Below are 18,024 nucleotides of genomic sequence, written 5' to 3'. Positions count from 1 at the left end.
TGCAGCAATGCTAACCCTTGTCAGGGTAGGAGAGGTGCAGCAATGCTAACCCTTGTCAGGGTAGGAGAGGTGCAGCAATGCTAACCCCTGTCAGGGTAGGAGAGGTGCAGCAATGCTAACCCCTGTCAGGGTAGGAGAGGTGCAGCAATGCTAACCTGTGTCAGGATAGGAGAGATGCAGCAATGCTAACTCCTGTCAGGGTAGGAGAGGTGCAGCAATGCTAACCTGTGTCAGGGCAGGAGAGGTGCAGCAATGCCAACCTGTGTCAGGGTAGGAGAGGTGCAGCAATGCCAACCTGTGTCAGGGTAGGAGAGGTGCAGCAATGCTAACCTGTGTCAGGGTAGGAGAGGTGCAGCAATGCTAACCTGTGTCAGGGTAGGAGAGGTGCAGCAATGCTAACCCTTGTCAGGGTAGGAGAGGTGCAGCAATGCTAACCTGTGTCAGGGTAGGAGAGGTGCAGCAATGCTAACCTGTGTCAGGGTAGGAGAGGTGCAGCAATGCTAACCTGTGTCAGGGTAGGAGGGGTGCAGCAATGCTAACTCCTGTCAGGGTAGGAGAGGTGCAGCAATGCTAACCTGTGTCAGGGTAGGAGAGGTGCAGCAGTGCTAACCTGTGTCAGGGTAGGAGGGGTGCAGCAATGCTAACCCCAGCACCAGTGACAAACTGTGACAGCAGCCACTCTCTGCACCACATCCTGTAGTGATAGGGCTGCTGCTGGCAGAGGGTGAGAAGGAAGGTTCCCAAGCTGCAGGTTCTCCTTCTGTCCACACCCATCTGTGCCATTGGTACCTGCTGTTTAGTTGCACGTTTTTGTTGCAGCTCCAAAATGACTGAAAGAGAAATCTGTACATCTTAGTCTTTGTATGGTCACAGCTTAATGACATTTTGAAAGAAAATATGTGTTCCTTTAATGTATGTCAGAGGTTTTCTGAAACTCACAGTAACAAAATCCTTTGATTCACCTGCATGCAGAGGAAATGAAATCATCACTCCTAGTTAGGAAATGTTTCCTAAAACATTGAAAAGTTCTCCATTTTCAGAGCCATGTAATTTTAAGTGTAAATTCTAGAGTAATAGACCTTTCTGTTCCCATACAAGGTCTTAGATTTTCACCATGCTCATTACCAGCCTTTCAGAAGCTCTGCCTAGCCATCAGTGTTTGCCTTATAAATTCTTCAGCTAACACATTAAAGAAAAAAGATTTACTAGATTTACTGCTAATATATGAGTGCCTAGCTGGCAGCTATCTCACCAGATATTGTTATTTCATGGACTTTTATATAGGTAGTTCTTTCTGAGTGCTGTAACTCTGCATTTCTCAATGCTTATCTGGTGGAAAGATAGTGAGAAGGACAGCTGAGACTCATAGCACTGTCAGGCTTCCTGTGTGACCTTGAGTAAATCACTGAACTTCTGACTCCTCCTTGTTGAAACTGAGATAAAACATTTATTGCCTGACCCAGATGTGTGAGGCCTGAGCTGTTATTCCTTATATTTCACATTCTCACAAGGGTGGTGCTTTACAGGAGCAAAACGTTGTTCCCACTCCTGCATGACTGTTTACAAGTAAAAAACTGAAAGGTAAGATTGGTGCAGCTAATGTGTTTTCTGAGACCTGAAGAGGTATCTTTTTAATGCAGATATCTGTGTCTAACCACTTCTATTGCATTAAATATTAAGGACTTCTTATTGGAAAGGATGTGAAATGAAATGGAGATGTGTTGGAGCTGCCATGTGCATGGTACAGAGCAGGCAGGGAGAGCCAGCCCCTGAGCCTCCCTGGCTGTGGTTCACAGTCAGCATCTGGCATTGCTCGTGGCTGGCTTGGAGGGGTTTGCTTTAATACAACAATGCAGAATGATTGCTTCTAGGGCCCAACGTGGGATTTTTCTGTAGGGGCAGGTTTGGGTTATCACTAATGTGATATCTCTTTGCACATCACAGATGTGCCTTTCCAATATTCCCTGACAGGCAAGACCTGTGTCATTGGTCTGTTTTCTCCTGTCCTCCAAAATACCTTCCCCTTGTAGAAAGCCAGGGAGAAGAAAGAACAGCAGGGTAGCATGGTCAAAGAGGAGCTAAATTTTCTTATTCATAATTCAGGTTTCTTAAAAATAGTTCTCTGACTAACAAGGTTTATTGCATTGTAATAGATGTGAGTGAAGTATCCACAAAATATCCTTGAACTGGAGGTCACCAGGAGTTGTTGTGCTGTTAGGATGAGTGGAAAAGTTCCTCTTGCAAATACCCCCCTGGCACTTCCTGTGGTAGTGGAAGGTGTTGGCCCCAAGCTGATCTTTGACTTATAAGCCATCAGTCCAGGATCAGATTTGTCCAAAAGCTCATAACCACAGATTGCTGTTTCATTACACAGAGATTTGGGGAATTTAGCTTTAACAAATATGCTAGTTTTTACTACCATGGGTGTATTTTGTGTGAGCCAAATTACATAGTAATCTACCTTCAACAAATAACCTGTCTTCCTGCCACTTTAAATCCCTTGTCCCCAAAACAGGGTGGAAAAAGCAGTGAGATGAAAATTGCTGGTGTGCCAGTTGAATCCAAAACAGTCTTCCTGCTATTTTGGATCACGTCTTAGAAATACACTTTGAAAGTGTATATGGAACCACATCTCTGGATGGTGTCAATTAATGTAGGTCTTTTGAGTTTTGCAGAACTACCCAAGCAACCCTGGCTAACAATTCAGACAGTTCTTGAGTTTTATGATTTTAATATTAGATCTGAAAAACAATGTCATAATGAGATTTTTTAAATTCTCTTTGTAGAAAATGAGAGATTCACCCCCAAACAGTGCTAATACTCTTGATACATAAAAATTTGCATTTTAATATTCTATTTCCAAAAATATCGTTACAAAAGCATTGTTAAAAATTCAGCTTTGACCATTTAGCTACTGCTGAATTAAGTTTAGAACAATGAATGATTTGTAGAGGTGAATGTAGCAGTGCACTTTTCCATTCTGATGGTTTCACCAGTAAAAGATGCTCTGATAAATTTGGTGGAGAACACCCCAACAGAACGAGTTGTGCTTGGATATGAGAGGAAACATTCATAGGGGTGTGTTGTTTCACAGCACTTTATTATGCTTTTTGCTTCAACTCTCACCTAATCTGCTAGTAAACACCCAGTGCAAAAATAGCTGCAGGAAGCCATGTGGAAATTATTTTGACTGAAACATTAGCAATAAAGCCAGTACATAAGTCGTGATCAGAAAAATAGTTTTTCAATTGGAAAAATATAAGTTCCCTGTCAAGAAGGGTTTCCATAAAATTCCAGCCCCTGAGGTGTTTTTCTTTCACCTAAGTGCAGTACCACCTTCGAAGTTGTTTGGTAGATCTGGGGCAATGTGGATAAACATTCCCCTGAAACCACAGTCTTATCAGTAATTCCAAATATGTGGTGAAAAGGTTACACCAAAGTAAAAGCAGCACAGAGCACCAGCTCTTTGGACACAGCAGATTGGATGAGCTCTGTTCTTAGTGCCCTGACACAAACTGAATAAGGCACTGATGTGGTAGGGACATCTTTTATTAAAAAATAAATAAATAAATTGGATTACTCAGAAGGAATAACAGACACTATGACTACTGTGTCAGTGACATAAACTGGTTCCACTTTCAGAATTAAACTCAAAGCAGACCTGTCCAGTGTCACAGGCTGACTCACAGAAGCCATGATTCAGAGTCCAGACAGAACAAGAGCCATAAAAGCCAGCTGGCTCTGGCCACAGGCACGTGTGGCACTGCTGCTCAGGTGGGGAACAGCCACTGCAGAGGTGCAGCCAGCTCAGAAGGAGCAGTTCCCATTTATTGCTTTGATTGCTGCAGGGCAGCAGAAGCTCTCCTAGCAGTAAAACCTTGGGATTCCTGGTAAGGTTTGTGTCCCAGGTGTAGGACACAGGAATGCAGAAGTAAGCAGCACTGGGCTGAACTTGGCTGGCAGTTTTGTATTGCAGCTGACAATTACTTCCTAGTCATGTTTAGTTTGTCACAGTGTGCTAAGGTGGTTTTATTTGGTAATTCAGTTTCCTAGTGGAGCTTCCTGTCAGAAGGATTGTTAAAGGTTGTCCCAGAACTTCGTGCTTCAGATCAAAACAAAGCAATGCACATTCAACTTCCAGCCCATTCCCAGTTCAGTCACAGCAAAACAGAATTCTGTGTTTTGGCACATCATTAAAAAGTCAAAGCTCTGTTCCAAGGCCAGATGAAGAAAATGAGGTCAATCAGAGATCAAACTGGCCTCCTTGGAAAACAAGGTTGTGCCAAGAACAAGCTATCAATTTGGGATTAGCAAGCTTTCATTCTACCCAGAATTTCATTTGCAGTTGTCCCTCTGTGCAATACAACAAAGTGGCACAGATGGTGCAGTCTTTGTGATCTTCTGTGTTTCTCATTTTCAGCACTTGTAAATTCATTTCCCACAATCCTGGTGCTGCTGTGAGCTCACTGCTGCCCTGTGAAATGCACGGGACACAGTGGGAGTGAGATTCCCTGCTGGGGAAGGGAGAGTCAGCTGATGGCACTGTGGGCCACAGCACTCATAAAGGAAGAAGAAAAGCTAACACAGAACATTGTGTAGAAGCTCTGGAATGTTCAAATCCTGCTCCTTGGGCTGGGAGCACTGAGGAAAACTGAAATACTGAAATGGCAGGGTATGAGGAAACCTCTCCCTATAAATGTGCCAGACATTCTGTTCATGTGGATGCATTAAGGAGAGGATACACAGTGACAGTGCATTCCAGTGAAAAGGAAGTTGGATACTTTGCATTCCTTCCTACTTGTACTCTCCTTTTTTCTCATTGCTTTCTTGCATCATATGGAAGGGTTTTTCACCAGCATTGCTTCATCTTCTGAGCAACCAGTTCTTTATCAGCTCATGAAATTAGGCTGGCCAAGCCCTTAGCAACACCTTCCTGTCAGCTGTTATCACATGCCATATCTTCATAGCTCAGCTGGATGTGTCTCATTAAAGCAAATAGTAAATGACTCATTGATCCTACTTGCTGTGTTAGTGTTTTAGTCAAAGTATTTTCACCTTTTCTTCCTGTGCCAAAAAACAGGTATTCAGCATATTCTATATGTAAAAGGCAACAGGATTTCATCTTTTTGAGTAAATGACTGGAACAGAAAAAAGCTTTAAAAATGCAAAGGAAACTGGTCTATATATTTTTTCCAGCTTTGACACAGAATTAACCATCACAAGAGAAAAGCAGCTCTGTGTGCACTCCTTTAGCAATTCATCACCAGCAGTTGAAAATACTTGCTAGGGAGGCCAATAAATTTCACCTTTTTTTCCCTAATTTTTTTCAAATGTAAATACTGGCTCCAACTCAAACCATTTTGAAAGTTTAAAATCTTTGTCTTGCAGATGGTAGTTTTAGGTGATAGTGGAGTTATTTCAGTACAAAAGGCTTGGGTGAGAATAATTACCCATTGATGGTATTAAACACCAGTATTTACTACTCTATTGCAAAATCCTCATATAAAGTAGACTTCTGAGTAGAGCCTGCAGCGTAAAAGAATCTGAATGGTGCAATGTAGAACCCCAAGAATTAGCTGAAGAGAAGCCAGACACTTACAGGAACATCAGATTACTGCAGGTCTGTCTTCTAGAAACTGCTTTATGAGTTCAGACAGGTGCCTGCTTTGTTATCATACTCTGAGTTTGGGTGCTGCCTCCAGAAAGCCCAGCTTCCCTTCCTCCTGCCAACTGCAGAGAGCCCAGTGCACAGATTTGAGTGTTTGTGTAGTCAGCAATTCAGTCAGCCTGAGATAACCCAGCTGCCTCTTCCACTTCTCACTTCATGGTGTTTGTAAACAAAAAGCAAGGAGCAGAAAATACATCTCAAATCAGATCTCAGCTCCCTTGTCTTGGTAGATATTGAATGCAGGTTCATGTACCCATCTACTCCTCTGGATTAAACAAGAAGGCTGGAGGTGTCCAAAGCCATCACTGGCCATTTGTGGGATTAGAGATTTTTTCCCTATATTGGTTGGATTCCTTAACAGCACAATAAGGAGGGAAAATGTCTTTTAATGAATGCAGTCATTTTAGTATCAGTTTTAATCATTATTCTATTTAGTATTTAATGTCTGGTTTGTTGATAACTTAAATTCTGTTTTATTGGTATAGAGAGGAGTCTGAAGCAAGACCTCATTAAATTTAAGAACTGATTTTGGGGAAAGTTTGGCCCTGCTGTGGCTTCCTGCTTTAGAGTGGACAGTGCTGAATGTTTTCAATAACACATGGAGTTAGTAATGTAACTTATTCTTCCTGCAAAGTGTTCTGAGCATCGTTGGACACAAAGATTTGTTCTGCTGAGTGCTGGAGAGGCCTCAGCTGCAATACTGAATTCATTAGAGGTACCACTCTTCAGAAAGATCTAAAACATGGGGAGAATCCAGAAAGAGCAACACAAATCAGAGCGTTAGGAATAAAGAAAGGAGAAGTAAGGGCTGGATATTTTCAATTATAAACAAAGCAGATGGGAAAAGTTACATTTTCCCCAGATGTAAAGGTATATGCAAGGATGGGAGTCAGGAATCAGTTTTAGCCAATCAGCAAGGAGAAGGGCTGTCACTTTAATTTAAAGTGAAGTTGATTTAGGATTGAATAGTGGAAAGAAAAATGAAGAAGCTAGAGAAGCAGAACTGTTCAGTAGGCTGGCGAGGTGATCTCAGGGATGACCAAACAGAGGAGACTGGCCTTGCAGGCCACTGGCTCAGGAAAAACACCCTCTGCATCAACAGCTGGATGCCTTTGGATGCAGATGTGCACAGCCAGCCATTTTGAAAAGAGAAGGAGGCACCAGCACAGCCATAGAGCCTGGATGAAAGTGTGCTTCTGTGCTCTCCCAGGTCTGGGATGGGCTGTGCTTGCTGGAATGAGGGAACCAAAGCTGATTCTCAGAGGTGCAGATCCTATCTCCAACTTTATCTGAAATAGTAGTGAATCTGAGAACATTCTCTGAAGTAGGAAGAGAGGCTGCCTAGGGCTAAAATTAGAAACTAGGAGAAAGTCTTGATTCCTTTGCTTTTCTTTTTCTGTTGGCAAGGAGAAATCCTTTCCATAAACTTTTTAAAAAGCCTTTGATTCACCAAACTGAGATGTGTATATTGTTTTCAGAGCACATACTTTGTGGATTCTGTATTCCTAGCAGAATATCAGTTTTAGCTGACTGGTGGCACTAGAAATCCTCTGTGGATTAAGAAATAGAGTGCAGTAGCTAAGGCCAAGTGTGGTTCTCAACATTTTTTATCAGCAAGTAAACTTGACTTTAAACTCTTTCAGAATGAGGTTTTTTGTTGGTTTTTTTTATTAGGTCACTTAAGTATTTTTAAAAACTGAAGGCTGAATTACAACATGCTGAACCTTTTCTGCAGTTGGAATTGAGTATTCCCATGGCTGGCTGTGCAAGAAAAAGGCCATGGACTTGAAGGGCATAGAAGATGGAACAATTTTGTTTTCCTTTATAGCTCTTCTCCCAGTCAGACTTGATACACACCACATGTGTACATTCAACACATATACATGAGTCTGTCTGTACAGCTTTTCTAGTTCTGTCTTCTGTGCACTATTAAGTGTTTAATCAATCTGGGGACTTCAGTCTCAAAGACAATCAGCTGGCATTTTCCTTTTCTATATAATTCAAAGGTTATTGCTATATTTTTGCCTCTGTAACCCTTGAGAGAAGGGACCAGGGGCACACATGCCACTGAGAACTCATTTCACCTCTAACAGGGTAAAATACATTTGGAGATTTAAGTAAGCAAAAGCCTCTGTATAAACAGGGTAAGGATCAACATTTCTTTTCATAAATAAAATTGACTAGGAAAATGGATTTTTCAAATCAGTTTTGTGTGTTTGTGGCAGTTATAAACAGGCAGTTTTAGTGACAGAATGAGTAGAGAAATGTAAGTGCTTGTGAAGTAAGGAAATAAGCAGTCTCAAAGACAAGAGGACAAAATTGTTGGTACAAATTTTGTCTGAGTTCCTGTGGTTATCTGACAATGCAGTTTTGTGATCAGCTACTATAAAAGATTAAATCTCACATTTATATTTCTTAACCACATAAGCATGTAAAATATGAAAAATGTATGTGTGTGTTACTGAAAGGTAGGTTTATAACTTAGCTGCAGAAGTTCTGAGAAGGGGAAAAATGACAAACAGGAAGAAAAGTCACCTAATGCTTACATTTGGGGCTGGGATGAGCTCTGGGTTTCGTGGTGGTGGTGGCTGTGTATAACAAGTGCTGACCTCAGTGATCTGGCTTTCCTTGGTTCCAGAGATGAGCTAAGGGAAGCTGTAGTTTCATCTGGAGAGAGATGACTTCCTCTTTTTTCTTCTCTGAGCTTTGCACTTAAAACCTGTTGGTGCATTACAGCAAGTGAATATTTAGACTCTAACCATGTAAAAGATCAAAACATACATCTAACCTTACATGCTGTGAATGATCTCTCTGAATTCAGTAGAACTAAGGTTAATGTGCAAAGGTCAAGCCAGATGAGTCTTTGTAATTTTAATCAGTTAATACCTTAGAAACAGAGGCCCTAATAGAGCTTGTCCAGTGACTTTTGTCAGAGGTTGGAGCTGCCTGTTGTTATGGGAGTGCAAACAATTAATAAGGATAATTACTATGTTGATAATGTATATATCAATAAGATACTTCTGGACATAAATACAGGGTCTATGGCAAAAAACCAAACCATATTTTGGATCTTGATACTTGATTGAAAGCAATTAAGGTACCATGTTCTACTGATTGTCCATTCATCACCTGAGCCAAGTCTGCCTGGCAGCAGGCTGTGCCATGCACACATGCACCCCTCCCTGCAGACACACTGCTGCAGCTCATGGATCTTAGCTCCAGTTCCAACGGGCAAGGAGCAAACAGCAGTCACCCAGCTGACAGGGCTCAACTGGTTATGCCATGCTAACTCTGCCATGTGCAGGTGTTTGGTCAAATACTTTATGCATATTTCTTTATATCCCCTATTGCTATTGATTATTTTTATCTTGTTCAAGCTTCACACAAAGCTGAGAGAACTTGGAATAAAATCATACAGGTAAACAAATAACTGTAAAGAAAGCTTTGCTGTGCATTTACCGTGTATCAGCTGCTGTTCTGATTAAAAACCAGAACTGTATTTTCCATTGGATCATCTGTGCAGAGGGAGAGATGCCTGCATGTTTGCTCTGCAGTTGCTTACTAGCCAATGAGAACTGTTTGGGTGCCTTAAGACAGTCTGCCAAGGTCCGTTCATTAAAAAATGTTCATGCTCGTGTTTAGGCCTAGACTGGAGATCCCATCAGCAAAGTACATATTAAAAAATACATAGATTTCAGGAATGAAAAGAATGATGTCTGTTCTGCTTCTTTCCCCCAGATTTGTAAGAGCAAGGCTAAGGAGTCCCAGCAGTATTACCACAGCCTGTCCATCCGGCAGAGCCTGGCTATCAACTTCAACATCCAGCAGGACTGTGGCCATTTCCTGGCTGAGGTGCCCGTGCGCCTCCTTCCCTGGGAGGATGACGACGCGGCGGACGTGGAAGAAGAGCGGGAAGAGGAGGAGAAGGAGCCTGAGCAGAAGAGCAGAGACACTGCCTGCAGCGCCGAGGCCTCGTGCAGGGACAGCCCCGGCAGGCCGGGCACGGTCAGCAAGCCCCGCAGCCGCGTGGTGGTGATCACGCGCGAGGTCCCGCAGCTGACCGTGGCCGACTTCGTGCGCGACTCCGCGCCCCGGCACAGCAAGAGCCCCGACCTGTACGAGAGACAGGTGTGCCTGCTGCTCCTGCAGCTGTGCCTGGGCCTCGAGCACCTGAAGCCCTATCACATCACCCACTGTGACCTGCGCCTGGAGAACCTGCTGCTGGTCCACTCCAGGCCGGGAGGCGGCCCCCTGAGCCCCGAGGCCACAGAGCCCAATCCCAACACCGCCTGCCCCGCCAGATTGATTGTGAGCAACTTCTCCCAGGCCAAGCAGAAGAGCCACATGGTGGATCCTGAGGTCCTGCGGGACCAGTCCCGCCTGGCTCCAGAAATCATCACTGCAACGCAGTACAAGAAGTGTGATGAGTTCCAGACTGGCATCCTCATCTATGAAATGCTGCACTTACCCAACCCCTTTGATGAGAATCCAGAGCTGAAAGAGAAGGAGTACACTTGTGCCGATCTCCCCAAGATTCCTTGCCGCTCCCTCTACTCTCAAGGGCTTCAACAGCTTGCCAGCTGCCTGCTGAATCCCAACCCTTCGGAGAGGATCTTGATATCAGAAGCCAAAGGAATCCTTCAGTGTCTCCTTTGGGGCCCACGTGAGGACTTGTTCCATGCTCTCAGTACATCTTCCAACCCCTCACGGAGAGATGCCATACTTCAGAACTGGCTCGATATAAAAAGGACGCTGCTGATGATCAAGTTTGCAGAGAAGTCCTTGGAGAGGGACTGTGGAATTATTCTGGAAGACTGGCTTTGTTGTCAATATCTGGCTTTTGCCACTACAGACTCACTTCATCGCATTGTGAGACTCATGAAGCAGCACTAGTTGTAGAGCCTGTTGCTTTTTGTGAAGCATCCCCACCTCTGCCCCAGCCCTCACTCCAGCCTGCCCTAGGGCTCACACTTTGTACAACTGTTACAAAACAGCCTAGACAACGAAGCCAGCAACTCTGAGCAAATAGGTTCTAATTGGAGAAATTGCATCCTCTACCAAGTATGACAGAAACTTTACTTTTTTGCCAGGCCTGCTAGGGATTGATCACATACACGACTGCATTTGGATCAGCCAGTATGTAACTTGATTCATATCTGGCTGAAAAGGAGAGCAAGCTTTGATACCACTATTTCTACCACTGCAGTAAACAAATTGCCCTCCTCTTCTGGGTAGTTTCTGTCATTTCCTACGTAGCATTGATTAGTGAATAGCAGTGACCATAAGCAGAGATGGATTAGTGGTGATTGTGAGATAAATTATCCACCATGCCACAAAACACTCGTTTGCTTTCACTCCACATACCACACATTTCCTCTCAGCTTAGTCAGTCCCCCACAAGCAGGCTGTGCTCCTCTTTCCTTTGGTCTCAACCAAACAGGTTCTGATCTTTCTCTTACACTTTACACCACCTGTACTTTCCTCCCCAGATGTGGTTTTGCCACTGAGCATGGCAAGTGTCAGTGAGCAGTAAGCACCTGTGTTTAGTCCTCTTCCCTCCTCCTCTGCCTCATTGCCTACCCATATCCTTTCTAACCATTCACAATTTCATCAATACTGCCTTAATCACACCATTACCCTTAGCTTGAGACCTGTGCATTAAAAAGCAGCATATGCACACTTTATCATATTTCCTAGGCAACTTTCACAGTCTGGACTGTTGATGTACTGTAGCCATAACCACATTTATACAAGAACAGTACAACACTTGGTGGACCCTTGAAATTCCCCTTACGTTGCAAAAAGCACTAAAGCCTGACTTGAAATGGATGGGACATACATAACCTTCTCTGACAATCACTGCTATGAATCAGGGACGAAAATAAAAGCCACCTCTTCTGTTTTGGTTTGGTCTGCTCTTGTCACTTATGCCATACTGCAAAGTGAGACTGAAATTGGCTCTGTAGGTTTGTTGGCAGATCGAAATGTTTAGAGCTTGTCTGTGTGCAGCTAACAGGCAGCATGGAGACACTTTTACTGCAGGCACAGTTCTCTGAAGGGTAAGAACAAGGGTGCAAAAACACTGTTGTTTAATTATTGAGGGAGCTGCTAAGTTTGGCAGCCACGACCAGCAGCATCATGACCCACATTTCCTAGAGCAGTGCTTGGCTGCCCATCTCTTGCCTGTTGTAACCAGTGTTTTCTGATGTTGCTATAGACAGCACCCCAAAAATGGACTGTTGTCAGAAGAGCTCAAAGAGCATCACAGACAGAGTTTTGGACTAGAGCAGGAATTAGTGAGGACTGAAGAGTCAGAATTTTTAAAACCTCAACTTGAAGGAGCTTTTTCATTTTTCAAGGCCACTGCTGACTTCCTTCTGTGCCCTAAGAGCCGTTTCCCGTGGAACCTCTGTACAGACAGTGAATTGCTCAGTATTGGTAGGCTAGGAGTTGTTTCCCAAGTTGCTCTGAAGAATGGATCTGGATGCAGAGGGAAAAGCAGTCCTGACTATTCTGACGCGGGTGATGGAAAGCAGACAGCCGTAGTTATGAGCCTGTGCTTCTCTCCTATGGATCTATGTGCAATTCTTGTATTATTTTTTAAAGCTGTACATTACAGTGTTCACTTTACACACGAGCCTTTACCCGATGCTAGATCTGCAGCCCCTTCCTTTACTTTCCTGGCACATAAATGCACAGATATCCACGTGTTCTTTTTATGGATTGATGTTCCATTGTAACTGTTAAAACTGTGAGGAATCAATTCACTTCAGCCTTGAAACAAATAGCCACTTTATATACAACATGTGCATTCTTGGACCACATGCATGGGAACTGAACAAACAGTCCTGCAGGCTTAAAGTCAGCAAGAGTAGCTCTGGATCCACGGCGTCCATCGAGGGCTGACGTGTCTGTGTGATTCTCCTCTGGCACCTCTCAGAGCTCAGCTCAATGGCCTGTGGAAGCCTACATTGATTGTGCCCTAGTATAGACTGTCTTCGTTACCTTTCTAAAGATTTTTTGAAACTTCTGATTGTTCTTTTGTTTGATTCACCTGTATCAGTGAAGGATCAGGCAAGGATGAGGATAATATATTTTAATGTAATATGTATGTTTTTCTTTCTCTTTTTGGCAAGAAAGTTAGGATGGTGGCATTGATGCAGAAAAACAGGACAGTGCATTAAAAGCCCAAGTGCAATGTATGTAGTTGAAGTACTTCCTCTACATCAGGAAAGAAAGTTTCTGCACTACTGCTGAGCAGCTTGTAGAAGAACCTTTACAAAGAATCTCCTGTTCAGTGCAGCCCTGCTTTGTCTGGACACAGGAGGGCAATGCTCCCATAGTTCACATACACCGAGCATGGCAAGTCACTTGTGTACTACCTACTAGCTATTGGCGCCAGTGTGCTGAGCTGCCAGTGGGGCTTCTTGTTCTCTGTGGTCTGGTCTTGTGTTTGTTCCCTGGTGTGTGTGTGCACCTGACTTCCCAGCTGGCTCAGACATGCATAGGAGGAGCTCTTGGACCACTCGGCGTGGCGGTGGGGCGATCCCTGGATCCTTGGTGTTGCCATGTTTAGGGACACGTGTTCCCCCTGTCACTTTGGTGTCAGCACGCACGTGCAGAGGTGGATTGGCAATGTCGTACGAGCGGACGTGTTCCTGCAGCTGCTCCAAGGCCTCTGTATCTCTAGCTATCTAACTCCAGTTTGTATCTTCTGTGATGCACCAATACTCATTTTAGCTCTGCAGTATAACCAAGCATGGATAGATGTTCACTACCAACCTCTTTCTTGTGCAGCACTGGGTAAACTTTAGCAATTTGTAATGTTGTGTGGTTTTTTTCTTTAAAAAAGAATGGCCAATGTAATCAAACCTGATCTGGCCTGAGTTCTTCCTTGAGGAGCTTGAGGCTGACTTTGCAGATCTGCCCACAACTGATGATTGCAATTGTGTTTGTGGTGGTTCTCCATCCTGGCACCAGATTGTGCCACGTAAATACACAAGAATGTATGCATTAAACTGATTGTAAACAAATCCTAAGAATGCTACAGCATAATTGCTAAGCAAAAGGAAAAAAACCCGCTCTGTTTGTAACAGGATCCTGTGTATGGCAGGAACAAAACCCCTGGCTGTGCATGGTAGAACCTACTTGAACACGTGCACAGATCTTGAATTTTTTTCTAGCAATGTCGCACTTTCAGTTGAGCTCAAGAAATAGGAAGAGCTGCAAATCTAAGATAACAGTATTGACTGTAAATATATATTTTTCTATTAATAAAAGCTGTCATTCAAATATTTTTAACATGAACTCTAAAGATTTTTCCAGTGGAAACTAATTTCTGGAAAAATCAAATGCTTCTTTGAAGAATTATGATGAGTGGTTTCTGATCCTTTTAGAGCCATTAAAACCCTCTCTAATATTACAGAGAGAGCACAGTGATTGGATTCACAATGTTTAGTGCCTTGTCAAAAACCTGAAATGTAGCTGGTCAGTTGGTGGAAATCTTATTCTTTTCATAGCAGCCCTAGAAATAATACTGCCCATGTAAAGATGCAGAAGACTTTACAAAATTCAGTGCTGTCCTTTGTTTGATTCTGGGTTGATCTATTCCATAAGATTCCTGTGAATGGGTTCCTTCAAGTTGCTTGTAGTACAGTGTAAACCTGAAGTAACAAAGCTGTGGGCTTTCAGATTTGGGATCTGGAGCAGGGAGAATACCAGTGGATGCCAAGTCAGTTGTTGCATCCTGACCAGGCATCAGGAGAAGCCTCTTGCTCTGACAATCTCTGCAGACACTCCGTGCTGTGCTGGCCAGGGGGAGCTGGCTGGGAGCAGGGAGGGGGGAACGTGCTGCTCCTGCTGGAGGTGGTGGAGGGGCTGCACAGCACCCCTGGGCTGTGGTGGGGAATGCAAACCTCTCTTCAAAGAGGAGTGCTACAAGAACTGCTCCTGAGGTGATATGGAAAGTGTGTTAGTTTTGTATTTCTTAAGTGGGAATTGCTTCTTACTAATTGTCTGTCAAGCCTCAGATCTGCTCCAGTCAATATGCATGGCCAGGTGAATATAAAGAGACTCTACTGGTAAAAGCTTGCCTGTAAATTTGTAGGAGAGAGGGAATCCAGAATTTCCTTCTGGAGCCCCTGGAATGCTCAAATACAGAAGCCTGGTGTCACTTCAGTGTTCAGACTGATGGAATCAGTAACTCCAGCCAGGGTACCGTGTCGCTGCCCCACAGAGAAGAGTGCAGGTAGCATTTACAAAAATGTTCCACCTTAAATCTTTCATGCTCCACACATCCCACCCACAAAGTATGAATGGATCATCTTGACGTGTTAATACAAGAGAATTCCTACATGTTATAGAGAAAAATATATTATTTAAATAAAATATGTGTGTTAGGGTTCAGCTACCTGCAGAATTTATTCAGTAGCTTCATACTGTAGGTCCTTAATTTTAACATGTATTTGCTGCTGAAACAAAATGTATCTGGTTCTGAGTTCTTGTGCTGAGATTCCCATCTAAATTAATTTCTTTTTTTTGTAATAACAAATCCTTATGTAAATATAGAATAAATGATCCTGTTTTTATTTAAATCAATTTTAAGTTTTCTGAGGGATACAATAGAAACTGAGTCAGACCTTTTAATGCACTTTCTTTTCCCCCTTTCTCTAAATTGACTGTTTCTCAGTACAATCAGGACTTTACTGCACGACTAGACTGTCAGTTTTACTCTGATTTTCCAGAGGTGGTGCTGGTTCTGCTAAAACTCCTGTAAGACCTGGAGCACAATCAGAGCCCTCCAGCCAGCACAGAGGAAGATGTGATTGTGATTTAGTTATGCAGTAAGAGAACATCAAAGAAGTACAGAATAGAATTTTAAATACCTCTGTAAAAATACACCTGTGGAAATATTCTGTAAACAGTCATGTGAATGACAAAGACTTCAGGCAAAGAATACACAAAAAATACTTCTCAAAACGCTGGGGAGAAATTTCATAAGGGCACCCTCAACTCCAAGAGAAGGAGCAAGTTCATTTCCCTGCTGTGTTGCAGGGAATTCCTGGTAGACATTTGTATGGATTTTCTTACTCACCTTGATGCAGTTAGAAGGATGGTGATTTTGAGTAGGTGTAGAATGTAATTTAGATAATTTCCTCTAAGTCTCCTTGCATTGGTGCTCCACTCAGCATTTCCCTGGAAACCACAGAATGCTTTCAGATCAAGCAGAGTTGCCAGTGAGAAATTAAATACTCAACTTACCTGTACATAAGCATTTTACCACTCTACAGCATTGGAGAATTTGATTTTTACTTCAGACTATAAAGATTTTTTTTCCATAAATTTAAGGGGAAGATTTCAGGGATTTAGAAGAGGTTGGAGCTTTTTTTTTATATGGAAGAAATATTTGTTCATAAATATATATATACATACATATATATATGAGTGCATGAGGGCATGTTTTAATATATATGTATGTATATGATTTTTTTATCCCAAAAGTATTCTTTGCCCCTTTCTGCTTGAAAATATATATATATTATATATTGTATATATAATATATATTTAAGAGTGTGTAAATTTTAATATAGTTATTTCATAAATAACACCTCTTCAAAAACTACTCAAAACTTCTGTTTCCTTGTCCTTTGGATTGTTGGTATTAGAAGGTTTTGCAGTTGAAATCCTTGGGTTTTTTTCTTTTAAAACTTAATTATGCTGAGCATTTAAGAATATGTTCTTGTTTTTAATAAAAGGGGGAAGTTTATTTTTGAATTGGGGATTCCAAAATCTGTGAACTTTTATAAATGGGATTTCTTTAAATGCCTTGAATAAGGGAATTTCTTTTAATTTCTTTTTTCAGTTCCATTCTTGTGGGTAACTTGTATTTGGAATTCCTGGTTGCATTGCTTTATCTGGTGCTTCATATTGATATTTACACATTTTTATATAAATAAGTATATAAACTTCAAGCCTTCCTTTGTGATCAGGGGCAGTTACACTCTGGTTTGCTGTGGTACTTTGCTGTGTACTCCGTGGCATTCATGTTACTGTGTAAATAAACTAGTTTTATTACACTCCAAATCAAACTTGCCATTGCCTGATTTTCCCCCTTCCTAGGTAATGAGACAAAACCATCTATTTCTGAGGCAAATGCATGTGGCCAGTGCAGCAGAGGACTTGAGCCACGAGCAGCTGGGTTGGCAGCAGCAGTGCAGCTGTGGCAGGTGCCCACCTGGGCGAGGCCACACATCCCAGCTGCAGGAGCTGCCAGTGCTCGGGACACTGCCCCAGCTCCCACCCCTGGCACTGCCCCAGAAGCCTCACCGTGGCTGGCACTGTTTCAGCTCCATCTGGCACTGTGGCAGCAACAGCCCAAAAATAAACTGGCCACCAGTGGCTGCTGTTGATTGAACCGGTGTCTTGTAAGGCCTGCCTGGGGAGAAGTGGCTCGGCACGTTAATGACAGCGGCCACGCCCGGGACAGCCCTTGGCATGTAAGGAGCTGAGCCAAAGTTAGAAATTTCCCTGGAGTGGACAGGGTTTAAATGACCTGCTGGGAAGGAATAAAATTACTCTTAAGTCAAATTTTTACATGCAGGGACAGAGCAGGAGGATGCCTCCAAGGCAGTCGTCTGCAGTGGAATTCATTGTGTCTGATCTGTTACCTTGAAGCATCCGACCTGATGGAGGGTCTGTGGGAAACAGATGGGATAATGTGCATCTTCTGCAGTGTGCAGACACACTTCAGTGGCACTGAGATCAAACAGCTCAATTCTGTAGCCACATTTGACAGGCAGCAGTGGTAGCTGCAGATGCTAATTTCTTAGTGTAGAACAGATGACGCCGTATACGTCAGAACAGCACTGTGCCTCTGCATGACAATCACACTGCTCACAAATACTCTTGAAAGAAAAATAAAAATAACCCCAGAAAACCTGCCTGCAGGCTCTGTTCTCCCCGCAGTCACAGTGGCTTTGCACAGGTATGTCATTGCTTCAATGATCAGAATTAGTTGAAGTGTAACTACGGCCTGCCCTTCACATTTATTCCTTAGACACTGTATGAAAGCCTTTCAAAACCATTTTAAGCTATTGTCCTTATCCTTTTGAAAGTACAAAGCTAGCTGACTCCAAAGGTGCCACTCACAAATACACAGCACGTTTTACAGCCTGACAGATACTTTGGCTTTGCCAGAGTAATCCCTGCTCACTTCAACTAAGTGCCATGGACTTCAGCTAAAGAGTTCGATTATATCATTTATGTCAGTGGCAATCATCACTCTGCAGGGAAAAGATATGCAAAAATAGATTGAACCCCTGTCAAGACATGATAATTATACTAGTTTAACTAAAATC

General features: G+C 42.9%; 1 protein-coding gene across 3 annotated transcripts in view; it reads left to right on the top strand.

Annotated features, from left to right (window-relative positions):
* Nucleotides 1–16,755, top strand: part of PEAK1 (pseudopodium enriched atypical kinase 1) — a 111,724-nt gene extending 94,969 nt beyond the window's left edge. For all 3 annotated transcript variants that reach the window (XM_059857908.1, XM_059857906.1, XM_059857907.1), the window contains one exon: nt 9,407–16,755. In XM_059857908.1, the coding sequence (XP_059713891.1) occupies nt 9,407–10,561 (1,155 nt within the window). In that variant the 3' untranslated portion in view covers nt 10,562–16,755. The remainder of the gene's footprint in view (nt 1–9,406) is intronic.
* Nucleotides 16,756–18,024: the final 1,269 nt, after the last annotated feature.

The sequence above is a fragment of the Haemorhous mexicanus genome, chromosome 13 (assembly GCF_027477595.1).
Source record: "Haemorhous mexicanus isolate bHaeMex1 chromosome 13, bHaeMex1.pri, whole genome shotgun sequence".
NCBI classification, from domain to species: Eukaryota; Metazoa; Chordata; class Aves; order Passeriformes; family Fringillidae; genus Haemorhous; species Haemorhous mexicanus.
The sequence above is the reverse complement of the archived record's forward strand: the minus strand, read 5'-3'. Positions and strand labels throughout refer to the sequence as shown.